An 18,058-nucleotide genomic window follows, 5' to 3' on the forward strand; every position below is an offset into this window, starting at 1 on the left:
CTTTCTACACAGTCACTTGTGAGCGAGGGCAGCGTTTTCTGTCTGGTCTGTGGCCCTGGCCTGGGCTTCCATTCTGATTTTGAATGGGAGTGTGGAAAGCCAGCAGCCTCTCTTCTGGACCTGAGAGGGGACAGTCCGTTTCATCTTTATTGGGTAGAGTCTTGGCCACAGAATTTGTGGACACAGAACTTTCTCTTTGTTCCTAGTTTACTGAGGCCTTTTGCCACCTAGGGGTGCTGGATTTTGCCCTGCGGGTTCTCCCATCTCCCGACATTCTTACGTGGTTTTCATTTTCATTCTCCTACCAACAACGTGCGATTCCTTTGACTGTGCCACTGCCCCTGTGGCAAACAACACTTGTCCTAACAGTCACACGCTGCCCTGGGTTTGCGTAGGCAGTGGGTGGATAGATGATAGATGATGCATTCTACTTTTAAAGTTTTTTGTGTTATGTAGTCATCAGACATAGTCGTATTTTCCTTTTCAAAAAGTTTTGTGTCAGAGACAGAAGTGAGTTGGGGTGTTTTCTCTTTTTGGAGTTTTCTGAAAAACTGAGATTATTCTGCTGTTTGATAGACTTCACTGAAAACATCTGGGCTTCAGTTTTTCTTTGGAAGGAGGTTTTTGGTTACAGATTAAAATCACGTCTATGTAAACATGTGTCTGTTTAGATTGTCGTGTCACGCCATTTTAAATCAGTTGTATATCTTGGGATGTCTTCGCTTCATCTGAGTCGTTGAATATTTAGCGTAGAGTTATTCATAATCTCTCCTTGGTAAACTTTTGGTATCTGTAGGCTCTGCGATGATGCCCACGCCTTTAATCTTGATAATAATGACTGTGTCCCCCCACCACAACCCTGCTTTGTGTTCAGGGGAAACTCACTTGGAATTCCAGCTGTCTCTGTTTTAAATGTGGCGCCACGGAATGCACCCTGGCCTTGCTCGAGCACTGCACAGCTGATGAGGACTCCAGCTTCCCTCTTTAGCCCCCAGGGTTACTGCTGGGCTCGGTGCCTGCACTACAAATCCACCACTCCCGGGGCCCATCTTTTCCCCATTGTTGTTGCTGCTGTCATTGTCGGTGTTGGAGAGGACAGAGAGCAGTGGAGAGAGGAGGGGAAGACAGGGGGAGAGAAAGACAGACACCTGCAGACCTGCTTCACCACCTGTGAAGCGACCCCCCTGCAGGGGGGGAGCCGGGGGCTCAAACTGGGTTCCTTGCACAAGTCCTTGTGCTTTGTGCTATGTGCGCTTAACCCAGTGCACCACAGCCCCACCCCCTTGGTTTTTCATTCTTTACGAGAGAGAGAGAGAGAAAGAGAGAGAGAGAGAGGGGACACAAACAGCATGAAAGGGAGAGACACCATAACTGCCCCACCCTCTATGTGATGCGGGTGTTCGAACCCAGGGCCTCCCACATGGCATAGCACACACTGACCTGTGTAAGCGGTCTCCCAGCCCAGAATCCATCACCATTTAATCATTTAGATTATAGGCTTCTTTATTTTTTCATTTTCTCTCAGCAAACTTTTTATCTTGGTGAGAACAAAACTCTGAAGTCTTCTTTGGGAAGTTTACATAGCTGTGCTGTGTGTGGTTTTTTTCTTCTCGTTGCTCTTGGCTCTCCAGTGCGGTCACTTCCTCTTGTCTCCCCATCGTGAGGACCAGGGCCAGGGGTCTGTCTGAGCGGCCTGGCCAGAGACCAGGAATTTCAGTCACAAATTCCTCACTGAGGCTGTAGCGCCAAGCTGAGCATTGACCAGATGTTTGAGCTCAGTTACCCAACAGGCTGGTGGGCATAACGTACAGTGGTCCAGTGGACTGAGCTGACAGGAGCTGAAGTGCTGAAGTCTAGGACTGACAAGAGAGCCACCACACTTCAGTCAGGTGGTCTCTTCCCCCTCTCTGTGCCTTTCTGTGCCCATCTCCGTATCTAAAAAAGATGGCCCTGGGAGCCGGGCGGTGGTGCAGCGGGTTAGGACATGGCGCAAAGCGCAAGGACCGGCATAAGGATCCCGGCCGGCTCCCCACCTGCAGGGGAGTCGCCTAACAGGCACTGTCTGCAGTGTCCCCTGCTGGTCTGCAGTGTCTGTCTTTCTCTCCCCCTCTCTGTCTTCCCCTCCTCTCTCCATTTCTCTCTGTCCTAGCCAACGACAACGACAGCAGTAATAACGACGGTAAACAAGGGGAAAATAAATAAAATTAAGTTTCTTTAAAAAAAAAAATAAGATGGCCCTGAGCAGTGTGGGCCCAGCAGTGGCATGAACAAAGGAGCTAATGCTGACGTCATCTTAGGTCACCAAGGGTTTGTTTGACTTTATTCTCCTTTTGGATTTTCAAAGATATTCACTCTTTGTCTTCCAGCCTTCATTCATTTCAGTGCGTCAGCTAATCCTTTCAGTGTTGAGTGTGGAATGTTCTCCGCACCATCCCCAACTGCACTGAAGACTTTCCCCACTGTTAGTTTTTAGTGGTTTGACTACCCGCTGCTTTTGTGCCACTGAGACTGGTCCTGCTGCCTGGACCTGCTCTTCATGTCTCCATCCACTTTGGGCAGGAACCTCAACCGCTAGGTTTCTTGTTTCTTCCTTTTTCTCTTCTTTCTTTGTTTCTTTTCATTTTGTTGTTGTGTTTTGCCTCCAGGGTTATCGCTGGGGCTTGGTGCCAGCACTATGAATCCACTGCTTCTGGAGGCCACTTTCTCCACTTTATTGGCTAGAACAGGGAGAAATTCAGAGAGGAAGGGGAGATATAAAGGGAGAGAGAAAGATGGACACCTGCAGACTTGCTTCACTGCTTGTGAAATGTCTGCCATGCAGGTGGGGGGCACTTTGTGACTTGTGAAGCAGGTCTGCAAGTGTCTCTGTCTCTCTTCCTTTCTATCTCCTCTTCCCCTCTTGATTACTCTCTGTCTCTAGGCAATGATAATTTTTTTTTAAAAAAAATTGTAAGGTTCAGTCCCCACACCACCGTATACGAGAACTGAGCAGTGCTTTGGTCTTTCTCTCTGTACTTGTCTCATTGAATTAAACCAAATAAAATGTATTCTTTAAAAAAGTTGTGAAATCATGGGGGCCAGGCAGTGGCGCACCTGGTTAAGCACACACACTACAGTGCACAAGGGCCCAGGTTCCAGCCCCTGGTCCCCACCTGCAGGGGGAAAGCTTCACAAGTGGTGAATCAGGGGGGCAGGTGTCTCTCTGCCTGTCTCCTTCTCTATATCCCCTCCTCTCTCATCACCCAAACTGAACTAAACTAACTCCCCAGCTTCCCAGCCCTACACAGCCAACCACCTCTTGGCTTCTTGTCTCTGGACACGACTCTTCTAGGTCCTGAATAAATGTGAAACCAGCCAACACCTGTTCATTCGTGACTGCCTAATTTCACTTTGCCTGGTGTCAGCGGTCTGTCAGAATTTTCTCTCATAAAGGCAGCAGGGGAAGCAGCATAATGTTTATACAAAAAGAATTCATGCAGGAGGCCCTCAGGTCCCAGGTTTGATCCCCAGCACCACCATCAGCCAGAGATGAGCAGGGCTCTGGTAGAAGTTAAGCTGGTGCTCAGCAGTGATGGGAGCTCAGGCTGCTTGCATCTGGCTGCTGTGAACTGCTGTGTGGCGGTGCCGGGATACCCTGCCTTTAGGTCTTTCAGGGACGCGCCACGGGATGGCACCTCTGGTCTGTCACCTGGATAAGTCTGCACCTGTGAAGACCTTAGCGCAGGTCCTCCGCGGCATGGCCGCCAGAATCTGAGAGACCATCTGGAGACAGGGAGGTTGTCGGATTTAACAAACAGCTGGGGAGCCGGGCGGTAGTGCAGTGGGTTAAGCGCAGGTGGCACAAAGTTCAAGGACCGGCATAGGGATCTCCGTTCGAGTCCCCGGCTCCCCACCTGCAGGGGAGTCGCTTCACAGGCGGTGAAGCAGGTCTGCAGGTGTCTGTCTTTCTCTCCCCCTCTCTGTCTTCCTCTCCTCTCTCCATTTCTCTCTGTCCAACCACATCAATAACAACAATAATAAGGACAACAATAAAATAAGGGCAACAAAAGGGAATAAATAAATATTAAAAAAAAAAAACAGCTGAACGGACGTTCTGAACCACACTGGCCCTTTGTCTTCCCCTTCTCCAGACTGAATGTCTCCCAGACTCAGTCCTGCTGAGGCAAAATGCAGATAATGACCAGCGTGTCCCCTCACACTACCTATGCCACCCTGTTCTGAGACACTTGTTCCCATATAAGCAGTCCTATAAAAGGACGGTCACTACCTCACTGATGGACGGCTAAGAAAAATCCAGAACTCTTCGTAATGTGCCCTGAGACTTTTGAAGTTGATTAATAAGGGGGGGAAATGAGCATCCCGCATTCAGCCATTTACTGTCCTGAAGCTGAAACTCTCTCAGTTCCTCTTAGAAGTCCTTCTGTTGGCTGCAAGGGAGTGAAAATGGCTATTTGATGTCTCTGTCTTTATTATTTTAATTGATTGATTGAATAATGATCGACAAGACTGTGGGATAAGAGGGGGACAGTTCCACACAGTTCCCACCACCAGACCTCTGTACCGCATCCCCTCCATTGGAGGGTTTCCTGTTCTTCATCCCTCTGGGAGCATGGACCCAGGGTCATTATGGGGTACAGAAGGGGGGAGGTCTGAATTCTGTAATTGCTTCTCCACTTGCGACAGTGCTGGGGATTGAACCTGGGACCTTGGAGCCTCAGCCGGGAGTCTGTTTGCATAACCACTGTGCTGTCCCCCCCCCCACAATAGCTCTTTAACAACCCACAGATACTTTTGTTCATCAGTCACACACCAGACTTTGTGACGAAAGCAGAGACCCGGCGGTGTCACACCTAACAGGGCGCATGTTACAGCGCGCACGAGGATCCGGGCTCAAGCCCCCAGCCCCACCTGCAGAGGCGGGGGGGGGGTGGGTGGGCAGCAGGTCTGCGAGTGTCTCTCTCTCTCCGGGCAGAGCTGGACCAAGTGCTCCCAGGCCCCCAGCCCTGGTGTCACTGGGCCTCACAGCCACTGAGAAGGCCGCTTTCTTTCTTCTCCAGGAGCCTCCAGACCGGCGGCTTTGCCTGGGAGGGAGAGGTGGAGAACAGCGCGTACAGCAAGGCCACGGGGGTGGTCCCCCAGCACAAGTACCACCCCACGGCAGGCAGCTACCAGCTCCACTTTGCCCTCCAGCAGCTGGAGCAGCAGAAGCTCCAGTCCCGGCAGCTCCTGGACCAGAGTCGGGCCCGGCACCAGGTCAGTCGGGGCTGCTCTGCACTCTGTTCCCTCCCTCGGGCGGGTGAGCAGAGGCGAGGGAAATGGAGACAGACCGGAAGCGCAGGCCGCTTCCTCAGACTGCTGCAGCAGCTCTGCTGTTCTTGCACTTGAACCTTCCTCCACACAGTCTGGCCGTAGTGTCGTCGTCGTCGTCGTCGTGTCGGCCCTTCCCCCGGCCCGACTCAGCAGCCATCCAAAGGCACTGCCTCCCATTACCTAGAAACTGGCACTTGTAAAAAAAAAGTTTTGTTTTTGTGAGTATGCTAATTCCATATCCTCAGGGAGCTGTTAATTACATCATCAGCACAGCATAGCAAGAGAGTTTCAGGGACTAGATAACTTCCAGGTTCCTGGAGAAGTGGTTGTAGGTTTGGTTGTTGGCTCTTTGAAAACTATTCGGTCAACAGATATTTCCTGAGCGTCTGACATGCGACAGGCTTTGTCTCAACAGTGCGGCTGTAAGGATGGCCGTGCGCAGGCTGGGCAGTGGCTCACCTAGTGGCTCACCCGTGCAAAGACACAGGTTCAAGCCCCCTCAAGTGGTGGGGCAGTGCTGCAGGTGTCTCTCTGGCTCCATTTCCCTCTCAAATTTCTCTTTGTATCCATGAACTAAACAAATAGATGTTTTTAAAAAGAGCGAACAGCCAGCTCACCAAAGTCCTTGCTGTGAGGGAGTTGGACGTTGGGTTCTTTTCTCCCAGCTGTCTGTGGAAACAGCTCCCCCCTCCCCCCAGTGTGTCTGCAGGGAGCTGAGACGAGTCCTCTGCGCTATAGCATATTTATAGGTCCCCAAGCCCAGCCACACAGAGACTCACAGAGTCACACTGGGCTGGGTCAGTACCGGGCTTCCCTGATGCTTGACACGCACAGAAGGCTGTCAGCTAGACGTGTTACCCTCTGCTCTTAGGAATCCTGAACACGCTCTGCTCTGCACGTCGGACGAGGCTCTGAGGTGAGACCCCAGAGGCGCTGTGACCCTCCAACTTGCAGAACGTCTCACGCACATTTGTGGGGTTGATCGGAGGGTGTGTCCTGTAGCCTTTCTACTCCCTGAGTGGCTAAGGAAGTTTCCCCTCAGTTGCTCCCTCAAAATAGAAGCATTATCTGTATGCTCTGTCTTCACCTTTTCAACTACCGACCATCCAGACAGTTTCTCACTTCACTTTGATGTGCCAGATAAAGATGGCCGAGTGCTGTTTGCAGTTAAGAGACCCTAAGTGAGGCATTTGTAACGTGGTTCTCTAAGGGTGTTTTTATGGGCGAAAATTCAAGACTTCTTTTCTGGAAAGCATGCCTACAGTATCTCTTTTTGCGCACGTTTTGATTCGCTGTCATATAGAAATAGAAATATATTTTTCAGTCTGCATACATTTCTTAAAACCTTGTCAGCTTCTGAACTCCCATCATTCTCAGTGCTGGAGAATGAGTCAGAAGCTGGGTGTTGGGGAGAGCCTGGGGCCTGACCTCCTTAGTGGGGAATGACCTGGGACTGGGACTCAGGCCAGCTGGGCCCTCGGTGCTGTTTCTCCAGAGGAGGCTGGCTGTGGGGCTTTGAAGTTTTGGGAAAGGAGACAGTTCTGCTGATTTCACTTTGAGAATCTGCTTCATTGATTAAGTCCTTCTCTTTCTTTTTTTTCTTATTATTTTTTTAAATTTTTTATTTATAAAAAGGAAACATTGACAAAACCATAGGACAGGAGGGGTACAACTCCACACAATTCCCACCACCAGAACTCCATATCCCATCCCTTCCCCTGATAGCTTTCCCATTCTTTGTCCCTCTGGGAGTATGGACCCAAGGACATTGTGGGATGCAGAAGATGGAAGGTCTGGCTTCTGTAATTGCTTCCTCGCTGAACATGGGCATTGACAGGTCAATCCATACTCCCAGCCTGTCTCTCTCTTTCCCTAGTAGGGAAGGGCTCTGGGCAAGCGGAGCTCCAGGACACATTGGTGGGGTCATCTGCCCAGGGAAGTCTGATTGGCATCATGCTAGCATCTGGAACTTGGTGGTTGACAAGAGAGTTAACATACAAAGCCAAACAAATTGTTGACCAATCATGGACCTAAAGGCTGGAATAGTGCAGATGAAGAGTTGGGGGGGGGGGGGTTCCCTTCATTTTGTAGATAGCTAGTAGGCATATTTTAGTTAAATTCCAAAGGGCCTGTGGCTATACTAGTTTTGTTTGTTTGTTTGTTTTTTCCTTTTTGCCCCTGAACCTGAAATCTGATATGCAGGTGGATCCAAGTTATTGTCTGGGAAGATGATGTCATGGCTGGAAAAGGAACAGAAAGCTGGATCAGGGAAGAGAGTAGCTCCCTAATATGGGAAAGAGGTATAAATATTGCTGTGAACCCCATTGATTTGATCTGATCTGGGGCCCAGATTCAGCTTAGGAGCCTATGTGACCTCTGCATCCCTGTAGGTCTGAGCTCACATTCCGTGGTCATGAGTAGGAACATTCCAAGCTGCCCCAATATCAGGACCCATCTTCCTCAGGTGGAGCACAGTCCTTCTCTTTCTTTTGACCAGCCCCCAGTGACTCACATTCCATTGAAAATTCAGGGCACTTAGCATGGGAGGCTGTCAGCTTCGCTGCATTGGGATCCTGGTTCCAGCCTGGGCCCCACGGCACTGAGGGAAGCCTTAGTGTCCTTCCCTCTCTCCCAGTGGCTGGCTGGCTGTCTCTCTGTCTCTGTCTCTGTCTCTCTCTCTCTCTCAAAAAGTCAACCCAGAGCATTGAAGCCTGGTAATAACAAAGCAAACAAAAATCATAGTAAAACTATTCTCTCTCTTTTTTTTTTTTTAACCCACTGAGAATTATACTGGTTTGGTTGCACACAGGAAAATGTTTTTTGAAATCTGTCTCATTATGGTGTCTTGGGAGGAGTCATAACTCCCCCAGAAGGGAGTTAGCTTGTGTCTCCTGGTGAGGGAACAGAAGATGATTCATCATCATTCATGGATGCTGATAACATTTAATTTCTTCCTCCCGTTCTTCTAATCCACAGTTGGTTTAGATAAATACTAAGCTCTGGGGGAGAACTCAGAGAAACCCCGTTCTTGGTTATAAAATAACCAAGAGCTTATAACTGATACCACAGAAAGTAAGCTAGCACGTATTCTTACGTGAGGAATGCTTGGTAACTTACAGCAGCAGCCTGTGCCACAGGACACCCAGCATCACTACACAGAAGGAACATGCTTGGGCTTCTGAAAATATTTATGAGAGGAGAGAGAGAGCAGCAGAGCCTCACTCTGGCATATCCACTCCTGCGTGTGGGGAACAAGATGAGCCCAGCTGCCTCGGTCCCGTTGGCATCTCCAGTCTGGCCACATGAAGGAACCCTGGGCTTATGAGCGTGTCTGTGGTTGGTTTCCATGTTTGTCTGTTTGCTTTTGACCAGAGCCCTGCTCAGCTCTGGTGCCAGGGACTGAACCCGAGACCTCAGAGCCTCAGGCAGGAGGGTCTGTAGCTTTGCCACTGTGCTGCTCCCTGGCCTGTTTGCATGTGTGCAAACTACGCTCCACAGGGCAGGAAGTAGATCTGGGGGTCTCACTCACACCCTCGACCCCTGAGACAGAAAGCTGCCCTGCTCCTCCATTCCCTGGAGCTTGACTTGCTTTGTCTTTGCTGTGCCCACATGGTGCTGGGGACTGAGCCCAGGGTCTCTGCCTCCCACACACCAGGCCGGTTCTCTGACACTGAGCCCCCTCCCTCCTCACGTGTATCTGAATGCCTGTCTGCCTTTTTCCTGGTAGCCTGCACTGTTTGCTCAAATGATTTGGATCGGCAGTTAACTCAGGGACTTCCTTCAACGAGGTCTCAGTGGGTGGGTGGGTACTAGCTCGTTCTAGCGACTTGAGGTGAGCACCTGTAGGAGAAAGGGCCTTTTCTCCTAGAGGCAGGAGAAGCCTCCCCCCGACCTCAAAAGGGGGGCGGCAGGGGCCAGAGCGCTTCCGGTCTCGGGTAGCTCACACCAAATCTGTGTGTCCTCTCCCCGCGTGAGCAGTAGCTTCCAGGGTCTGCCCCTCCGTGCTGGCCACAGCACTGCCCAGAGCCTCGCAGCAGCCCCGGGCCTGGTGCCGTGTTTCTCTTGTGCGGCCTCCAGTCTCGTCCATCTCACAAACATTGTGAATGGATGGCAGCCAAGGACCCCACAGTGTGGGACAAAGGCCTTTTGGAAGCCTGCTTTGGCCAGAATAGCAACAGCGGCCTCGCCGTCACCGTGGCCCCGCACGGTTCACAGACTGACGCGGTTGCGCCGAGGATGCGGTATGCTGCGGGGCTGGACAGCCCTGGACCCGTCTGTGGGAAGCTGAGCCAGTAGCTCAGGAAGCCGCCCTGTCTCCCCCAGACTAGACTGCCAGAGATAAACACTACAGAGTCACTGGGGACCCGGGAGGCGAATGCCTGGAGAAGCCCCCCCACCCAAAGCAGATGGGAGAGGTGCACGGACACATTTCCTCGCTTTATCTCCTTTCATTTTCAAAAGCTGGACACAGTGTTGGTTAATTCACTGTGAAGACTCACCCAGGCCTGCTCCACCATCCCAAGCAAGGCCCGAGACTGAAAGGAGTGTTTTTCTGGAAAAAGTTAAGAAAAAACAAACAAACAAACAAAAAGCACTACTCCCAGAACTGAGTCTTCCAGCGTATCCAGTATCATCTTTCTGGGGAGAGTCTCCATCTTGCCTGCCCCCCACTTCCCAAGTCGCAGCCTGTGCCACATCTGTCAGAGAGAGACTCCTCTCTCCCTCCTAGTCTGTCAGGGGCGCCCCTCTCCCACCCATGAGCACCCTTCTGGTGTGGGAGGAGGCCTTCCAGTCTCTCCCTGGGGTGCAGCCAGCCCTCCGGCTGTGTTTTGCTCGACCCCTCCACCCACACCCGGCAAAGAAGAAACAGTCTTGGTATCTGCTGAGCAGGCCTTGGGCAGAGGCCAGCACTCACGGCTCCCACGTCCCTGGGACGCCGACCAGGGACAGCGCAGCCCGGCTGGCTGGGGACCGTGCACGCAGACCTCACGTTTCTCTGAGACCTTGAGGGAGAGCTACCCGTGACTCCCGCGTCCGTCCCCGTGTGACTGGAAGTCACGGCAGAAGCGGCCGCTTGGCAGCCGGGGTGGAGCTGTGGGACGGGGCCAGCGCCGGGAGGCCCGGAGGCGGCTCCCACCTCCAGTCTAAACAGCCGTTTCTGTGTCCACTGCTGACACTGGCGGGCCTCTCCCTGGGCTGCTTGTGATCCCACCCGGTCACTTTAATCTCGTTCCACTTGGCCTGGGCCTTGGCGACGCACCTGGGGCTCTGGAATGGCAGTGGTTCCTTTACCCAGTCAGTACGTCTGGCCCTGATCACCCCACAGCTAGAAGCGGGAGGCTCCTCACTCAGTCTTTGGTTTGACTGCATGTAACGGAGCCACCCCCCCCCCACACACACACACACACAGAAGCCCGATCTGACGCCTGAGGCAGCTCTTGCAGACCCCCTGAAACCCTCGCGAGTGCCCGTGTCCCCCTCCGCCAGAAGATGCCCCTGGGAAGAACTCTTACGCTTTGGTGCATGAGCAATTAGGAATGTTTGTTTGTTCGTTTGTTTTTGTTTTTGTGCATGAGCAATTAGGAACGTTTGTTCGTTTGTTTTTGTTTTTGTGCATGAGCAATTAGGAACGTTTGTTTGTTCGTTTTTGTTTTTGTGCATGAGCAATTAGCAATGTTTGTTTGTTTTTGTTTTGTTTCCCCTTCAGTTGGGCCACACACTAGGAAGTGGCAGCTTCCAAGGTGTCCCATTGATAGCGAAGGCCCAGCATAAGATGTGCGTCTAGAAAAAGTGAGTTTGTAGTTGTGTGTGAGCTTTCTAAGAGCTGCTTCACATTTTGTGGCTGAGTGTGAGCTGAAGGCAGAGGAGGAGCCGTTACTAGGTAACTTGTCGGCATAGTTCCCAATTTCCCTCCTATTCTTTCATTTATTTACTTATTTTTATTCCAGGGTGAATTGTTGGGGCTCAGTGCCGGCACTATGAGTCTAGTGCTCCTGGCGGCCATTTTTTCCATACTGTTGGATAGGACAGAGAGAAATTGAGACAGGAGGGGGAGATAGAGAGGGAGAGAGACAGAGAGACACCTGCAGACCTGCTTCACCACTTGTGAAGCGACCCCCCCCCCATACACACAGGTAGGAGTAAGGCCCTGAGCTCAGACCCCGTGGCTGAGTGCGCCAGAGTGGTGCTGTGGTTTCTCTGTTCTCCTCTCCTCACAAAGGAAATTAGTATATATTTGTCATATATTTATTTGTTTACTGGATAGAGACAGAGAGAAATGAGAGTGGGGGTGGGAGAGACAGAGAGACACCTGCAGCCCTGAAGCTGTCCCCTGCAGGTGGGGACCTGGGGCTTGAACCTGGGTCCTCGAGCACTGTAACGTGTGCTTTACCAGATGTGCCACCACCTGGCCTCAAAGTAGATCAATTTTTTAAAAGTAATAACCTTTCAATGCTTTTAATGAGCTGTTTTTCGAATGAAATGCCCCCTATAGATAGTGCAGAATTAGAAAGAATACGAATTATACTGAGTGAGAAGTAGTTATTCTCCACCCATGAACCCTCGCTAACCAGTCCTTATGGAGATTACCAGACTGTCATATGTCCTTTCAGAATCGTTCTGTGCTGGTACCAATGTGAGTGTTACGTGTTCTCTAGAAACATCTGAATTTTACTCTTTGACCTTGCCACGAGGAAAAGTCTCTTATTTTTTAAAAAATAGAAATCAGTTGTCAGAAATCTCTTCAGTAACAGAATCCCTGTCTTTTATCAATTATTTTTCTTAGTCCTTTTGTGTGTGTGTGTTTGTGTGTGTGTGTTTTCATAACTAGTGCTTTTATATTGTCTGGGCAAATCTTGCAGTGCAAGAAGCAAAAGAAACCACTTTTCTGGTGAGGTGAGTGGGTTGAAAAGCATTTTCCAACTTCAGCTTGTGGGTGTGTATTGACACCTTCACCCGGACCTCTAGATGGTGTGTCCTGTGTTGATCATGGGAACCAGAGGGAGTTGGCACAGAGCGCCCTGCACTTGGCCTTCAGACCGTGGCTCCTGGTTTCTGCCCTCTCTCTGCCCTCCTCACAGCGGCTCCTTCTCCATGCAGGTCTTTTGCACCAGTGCCTGGCCCTGTGAGCAGGCAGTGTCCTGTGCCCCAGGTCCTGACCCCCAGCAGGAAACATTTGCAGTGAAGGAATCTAAGACCAGGGCAGAGCAGACACCCTTCTGCTTCACAGACTGAGCTGGGCTGCCATTGCCAGAGGAGTCTGTTGTCTTAAAAGATGAAGCCTCCTTTTTCTCCTTTGGTTCTCCCGTGGGGTTACAAAGCAGCTGTTCCCACATAGCACTGGGGCTTCGAGAACCGTCTCCATCACCTACCCCTCAGCCTCTCTTTCTCTCTCCCCTCCAGGCAATCTTTGGAAGCCAGACGCTGCCCAACTCCAACGTCTGGACAATAAACAGCGGCGCCACCTGCAGAATTTCTAGCGCCACCATGAGTGGCCAGAAGCCAGCCACCCTGCCACAGAAAGTGGTGCCACCTCCGAGTTCTTCCTCCCTGGTCCCCAAGCCCCCCTCTAATCACAAGCAAGTCCTCAGGAAGGCAACATCCCAGAGGATGTCTAAGTAAGTTTGCAATCTGATTTCTTTCTGCGTGTCGTGGACCGTGCACTAGACAGTGCTGACGGAGCCTACCTGCTCATGCAGGGTGTTGGATGGGGAGAGGGGTACAGGGCAGGCACTGGTCCGGCGGCCCCCCAGGACTGCGGTGATGGCCGGCACAACTAGTTCAGGACTGAGGCTGACAGCTCTCCTGATCCCCCAGAGAAGGCCAGGAGACACTGCAGGGCAGCTGTGAACACGGAGAGAAGTGTGTCTTCTTCGTCTCCTTCTAGGATGCCAGATCTCTTCGATTTCACGCTGAATTCAGCGCCTCTTCCCACCCTGTCCCGTCTGTGTGCATGTCCCTGTGTGGGCTGACTCGTGGACATTTCGACAGGGAGGCCTGGGCCTGGGCTGGCTGCACCGGCCTTCCTGAGCAAGGCCAGCGTAGCAGCCGCTGTGCAGAAAGCACTGCTATCTGCCTCTCGGGAAGAGACGCTGCCGTGCTCGAGACTCTGTGGGTCCCCTCCTCTCTCGGGCCCTAGCCATCATTTCATTATGACCTGAAGTGCACTCTTCTTAATTATTTTTAATTTATATTTATTCATTTATTACTGATTCAGTATAAGTTTACAAAATTGCAAGATAGCGGGGGTACGGTTCCACACCGTCCCACCACCAGAGCTCTGGCCTGTCCCCTCCATTGGAAACTGGCGGGTCTGACTATTTCTAACTTTCTGCCTGTTTACCTATCCATCTACAGTCTTGCCCATTTTTTCTTTTCATTTCTAAGTCACCTCTATACCTACCACTACTTCTGGGTAGCCTTCCTTTCCCCCTCTTTTCTCTCAGGTAAGAGAAGCAGTGCCTGGCTTCCTCTGGTTCCTCTAGATTCCTTTCCCTTTCTGTGATGGTACATGGGGAGCAGAGGGTGGGAGTTTCTTCCGGCTCCTGTCATTGCTCCTCCACTGGACAGAAGGATCCACACCCCAGCCTGTCTCTGTCTTTCCCTAGTGGGGCGGGGCTCTGGGGAGGCTGAACTGGGCTCTCGGGTAGAGTTGGTTCTAGCAAGCCCTGTCTCCTGGGCATGAGCTCACAGAGGTGTGTCTCTCCCATTCGCATTAAAATTCTCTCTCACGTCTCCTTCACGACACCAGTGTCAGTTGTGAGCAAAGTCTGACGCAGAGAGCAGCTACTGCTTCTCTCCTGCCGGCCGGGACTCGGGTCCTGAACACTCACTGTGACTGTGCTGAGTGTGTGGATGCCTGGATTCATTCATGCAGCAAAGGTCTGCTGGGCCCTGCTCTGCACCAGCTGCTGTCCTGGTACAGCCAGCGTGGAGGTGGGAGCTCCGCCTCTCCCAGACTCACGAGCCCCGCTCCTTTGGCTGGTGACTGACTCTCCGCCCTTGGCCTCAGTTTCCTCTCTGGGAAGATGGTGTGAGAGGGGCAGTGCCAGCCCAGGCCAAGGGTTGGGAATAAGCCCAGTGAGAGCCCCTCAGGCCACAGGTGGGAACCACCCGGCCTGCACCACTACCCTTCCCTCGGGACCGAGTCTCGCTGTGGATCCCCATTACTGCCGGGGCCCCGAAATGGCCAGTGACAGCTGCGGGTGGGGGGGCTGGACGTGGAGGCTGGACGGCTGCCTTCCTGGCGGGGGCCTGCTCCCCCGCTGCATTCTTGTGGTTTCTGCTCCCTGACAGGCAGGAGTGTGGGAATACCGGAAACAGCCCAGCATCAAATAGATGCACAGAAAGGGGGGAAGCGAGGTTTCTTGAGCACCTCAGAAACATAATCCCAGCATCAAAGGGCATGCTGCGAGGCCCGGCTCCAGGAAATACTTTCCAGCTTGCCTTCACAACGCTCACGCCAGTCTCGGCAGCTAAAGAACTGAGCCCCTGAGGAGAATGGGGAGGGGGGCTGCTCCTGTGCACACCCACTCAGGGGCCATCCCCACGAGGGATGAGTTTCCAGAAACTCTGGGTTCTGAATGAGTCTCAGCTTCACAGCAGAGTGTCGGAGATGGGAGATGGCTTGAAGGCTCCACACCCACCTTTCCCTTCTTAGCTTGTCCTGGGCCGGCTGAGAATGTTCTGTCCTGAGTAGCTTTCGTGGCTACATGGCCTCAAGATAAAACTCCATGCTTTGGACTGATGAAGTGCGTTTTAACGCCAGAGAAATGTTCCATGTTTCCTGAAGTTAGAGCCTTGAGTGTCAGCTGGTCTGAGCTTACTGTTGTAAAACCCTTCCCAAGCCAGGGTTTCATCCCAGCATTACTTCAGAACAAGAAAGACAAAGTTACATGTTCAATAGAGCTGTCTCTCTCACCCTCCTTCTAGACACCTTTATATATATATACATATATATATAAAAGGAAACACTGGCAAAACCATAGGATAAGAGGGGTACAACTCTACACAGTTCCCACCACCAGAACTCTGTATCCCATCCCCTCCCCTGACAGCTTTCCTATTCTTTATCCCTCTGGGAGTATGGACCCAAGGTCGGTGTGGGATGCAGAAGGTGGGAGTTCTGGCTTCTGTAATTGCTTCCCCGCTGAACATGGACGTTGGCAGGTGGATCCACACTCCCAGCCTGTCTCTCTTTCCCTAGTGGGGCAGGGTTCTGGGGAAGCAGGGCTCCAGGACATATTGGTGGGGTCGTCTGTCCAGGGAAGTCTGATTGGCATCATGCTGGCATCTGGAACCTGGTGGCTGAAAAGAGAGTTAACATACAAAGCCAAACAGATTGTTGACCAGTCATGGACCTAAAGGCTGGAATAGTGCAGATGAAGAGTTGGGGGGAGAGTCCTCATTGTGAATAGCTAGTAGGCATATTTTAGTGAAGGGCCTGTGGTTATACTAGTTTTTGTTTGTTTGTTTGTTTGTTTTTTCCTTTTTGCCCCTGAGCCTGAAATCTGATATGCATGTGGATCCAAGTTATTGTCTGGAGAGATGATGTCATGGCTGGCAGAAGGACCAGAGAGCTGGATCAGGGAAGAGAGTAGCTCCCTAATATGGGAAAGGTGTATAAATATTGTTGACTGTAAACCCATCGATTTGATGTGATCTGGGGCCATATTCAGCTTAGGAGCCTGTGTGACCTCTGCATCCCTGTAGATCTGAGCTCACATGCTGTGGTCATGAGTAGGAACACTCCAAGCTGCCCCAGTATCAGGACCCATCTTCCTCAGGTGCAGCATAGAGTATGCTGACCAGCCTCCCTTCGGAGGATGGAACATTCTCTACTGTTGTTGATCCAAGTTGAGGGCAAGGTCCTATGGGGGCCCACAAAGGGGTCTGTTTTGTTGTTCCTGATTGACATGACCGGTAACAATGGACAGAGGGGTTTATTTGAGGTCTAGGCCCATCATGGAATCTCCGGACTCCCTGACTAGGGCCCAGCTGATGGGGTGGCTGAGAGGGGGTCTCTCTCCCTCTCTATCTCCCCTTCCTTCTCAATTTCTCTGTCTCTATCCAATAAGTAAGTAAGTAAATGAATGAATGGATGAATGAATGAATGGATGGATGAATGGATGAGTGAGTGAATAAAAATAAAATGACTTGCCATGATGTCAAGGAACAAACTATGATTGCACACAGATCTGCCTCCCTGTGGGGCCGGGCGTGGCAGGAGGAGAGCGAGTCGGCCAGGCCTGTCGCTGGCTCTGCCCTCTGCCAGCTGCGGTGTGTGCCTTCAGTGGGGGTGCCGCGTGACCCTGGGGCCTAGGGCTCAGCTGACCCCAGTACTTGTGACCACACCTTGTCACTGAGGTGTGTGTGGCCCGGTGAAGGAGAGAAGCACACGGTAGTCACGGAGTGGTATTTCTCTTCTCAGTGACTCAATTTTTTTTAAGATTTTATTTATTAATTCATGAGACATGATAGAGAGAGAGAGAACCAGACATGACTCTGGTACCTGTGCTGCCAGGGATTGAACTTAGGACCTCTTGCTTGAAAGTCCAGCGCCTTATCCACGGTGCCACCTCCCGGATCGCTCTCGGTGACGCCATTTTTTATAACATTTTATTTATTCGTTTATTTTGAATAGACACAGAGAGAAATGGAGAGGGGACAGGGAGCCAGAGAGGCAGAGAGACATCTGCAGCCCCGCTTCAGCACTTGTAAAGCTCCCTACAGTGGGGGCCAGGGCCTCGAACCTGGGTCTTTGTGCACTGTGACATGCGCACCTAACCAGACGCACCACTGTCCGGCCCCCATAGGTCATTTCTTATCCCTGCCTGCTTAGATTCAATTCAATGTAATAATCGTTGAAACAGCTATTAAAATGATATTACACTGCGACCCAGTGAGCTGGCGCTCACATCCCTTCTCATTTGACTCTGAAAATCCTTCTGAAAAATGTGTGGGCAGGGGTGTGACCAACTTCTGCCAGATGAATCTTGATACCAAGTTCTCCCTGCGTCTAAGTCCTTAACTGGCAAACCTAGGTTTTCTAAGGGTGAGCAAATATTTTTAAATCTCGGTGTGTGGGAATAGCTGGTGTCGATTAAACGAAGGCTTTCTGGAGACTCTCCAGCAGGACTCCCAGCCTCTGAGAAAGTCAAAGCAGGAAAGAAACGCAGGGCTGGAGGAGACCCTCAGGAGGAGCCGCTGCTTCGCTGAGCCAGGAAGGGCTGTCACGGCGGGGTGGGGCGCCCACTCCCCACCTGCAGGGGAACTTCTGAGTGGTGAAGCAGGGCTGCAGGTGTTTCTCTCCTTCTCCCTCTCCCTCGCTCTCCCTCTCTCCCTCTCCCTCTCCCTCCACGTTTTCTCCGAGTTTCTCTCTTATCATATAATATCCATATGGAAAAGACTTTCACAGAGGGGAAGGAATGAGACAGTTCATAAAGCAGAAACTAACCATCCACCCCCCCCACCCCCCAGAAAGGCTCCTGGAATTAATGAACAACTCCAGTGAAGTTTCAGGACGCAGAGTCAGTGCACAGCAGCTGGGAGGTGGCCAGCCCCGCAGAGCACTGCCTTGCTGTGCGTGAGGCCCTGGCACCGCATAGGAATGCCCCGGCAGCACCAGAGGGAGCTCCGGGGATGGTGGAGTGCTGCTGTGATCGCCTTCTTTCTCAAAAGGAAAACATTCCCCCAGCGTGGAAGCCACGCATCGCAATGCCCAAGTGCAGATTTGCCCCACACTGAGTTT

The 18,058-nt window shown here is 51.7% G+C and overlaps 1 protein-coding gene across 10 annotated transcripts in view; it reads left to right on the forward strand.

The window, feature by feature from the left end:
- TTLL5 (tubulin tyrosine ligase like 5) overlaps positions 1–18,058 on the forward strand; it is a 157,748-nt gene that overhangs the window by 118,793 nt on the left and 20,897 nt on the right. For 9 of the 10 annotated variants that reach the window (XM_060181297.1, XM_060181294.1, XM_060181293.1 and 6 more), the window contains 2 exons: positions 5,058–5,253; positions 12,712–12,926. In XM_060181297.1, the coding sequence (XP_060037280.1) occupies positions 5,058–5,253; positions 12,712–12,926 (411 nt within the window). Of the gene's footprint in view, positions 1–5,057; positions 5,254–11,017; positions 11,101–12,711; positions 12,927–18,058 lie in introns of those variants that run through there. The other variant, XM_060181298.1, reaches the window with a different exon arrangement.

Source organism: Erinaceus europaeus, chromosome 22 (genome assembly GCF_950295315.1).
Source record: "Erinaceus europaeus chromosome 22, mEriEur2.1, whole genome shotgun sequence".
Lineage (NCBI taxonomy): Eukaryota > Metazoa > Chordata > Mammalia > Eulipotyphla > Erinaceidae > Erinaceus > Erinaceus europaeus.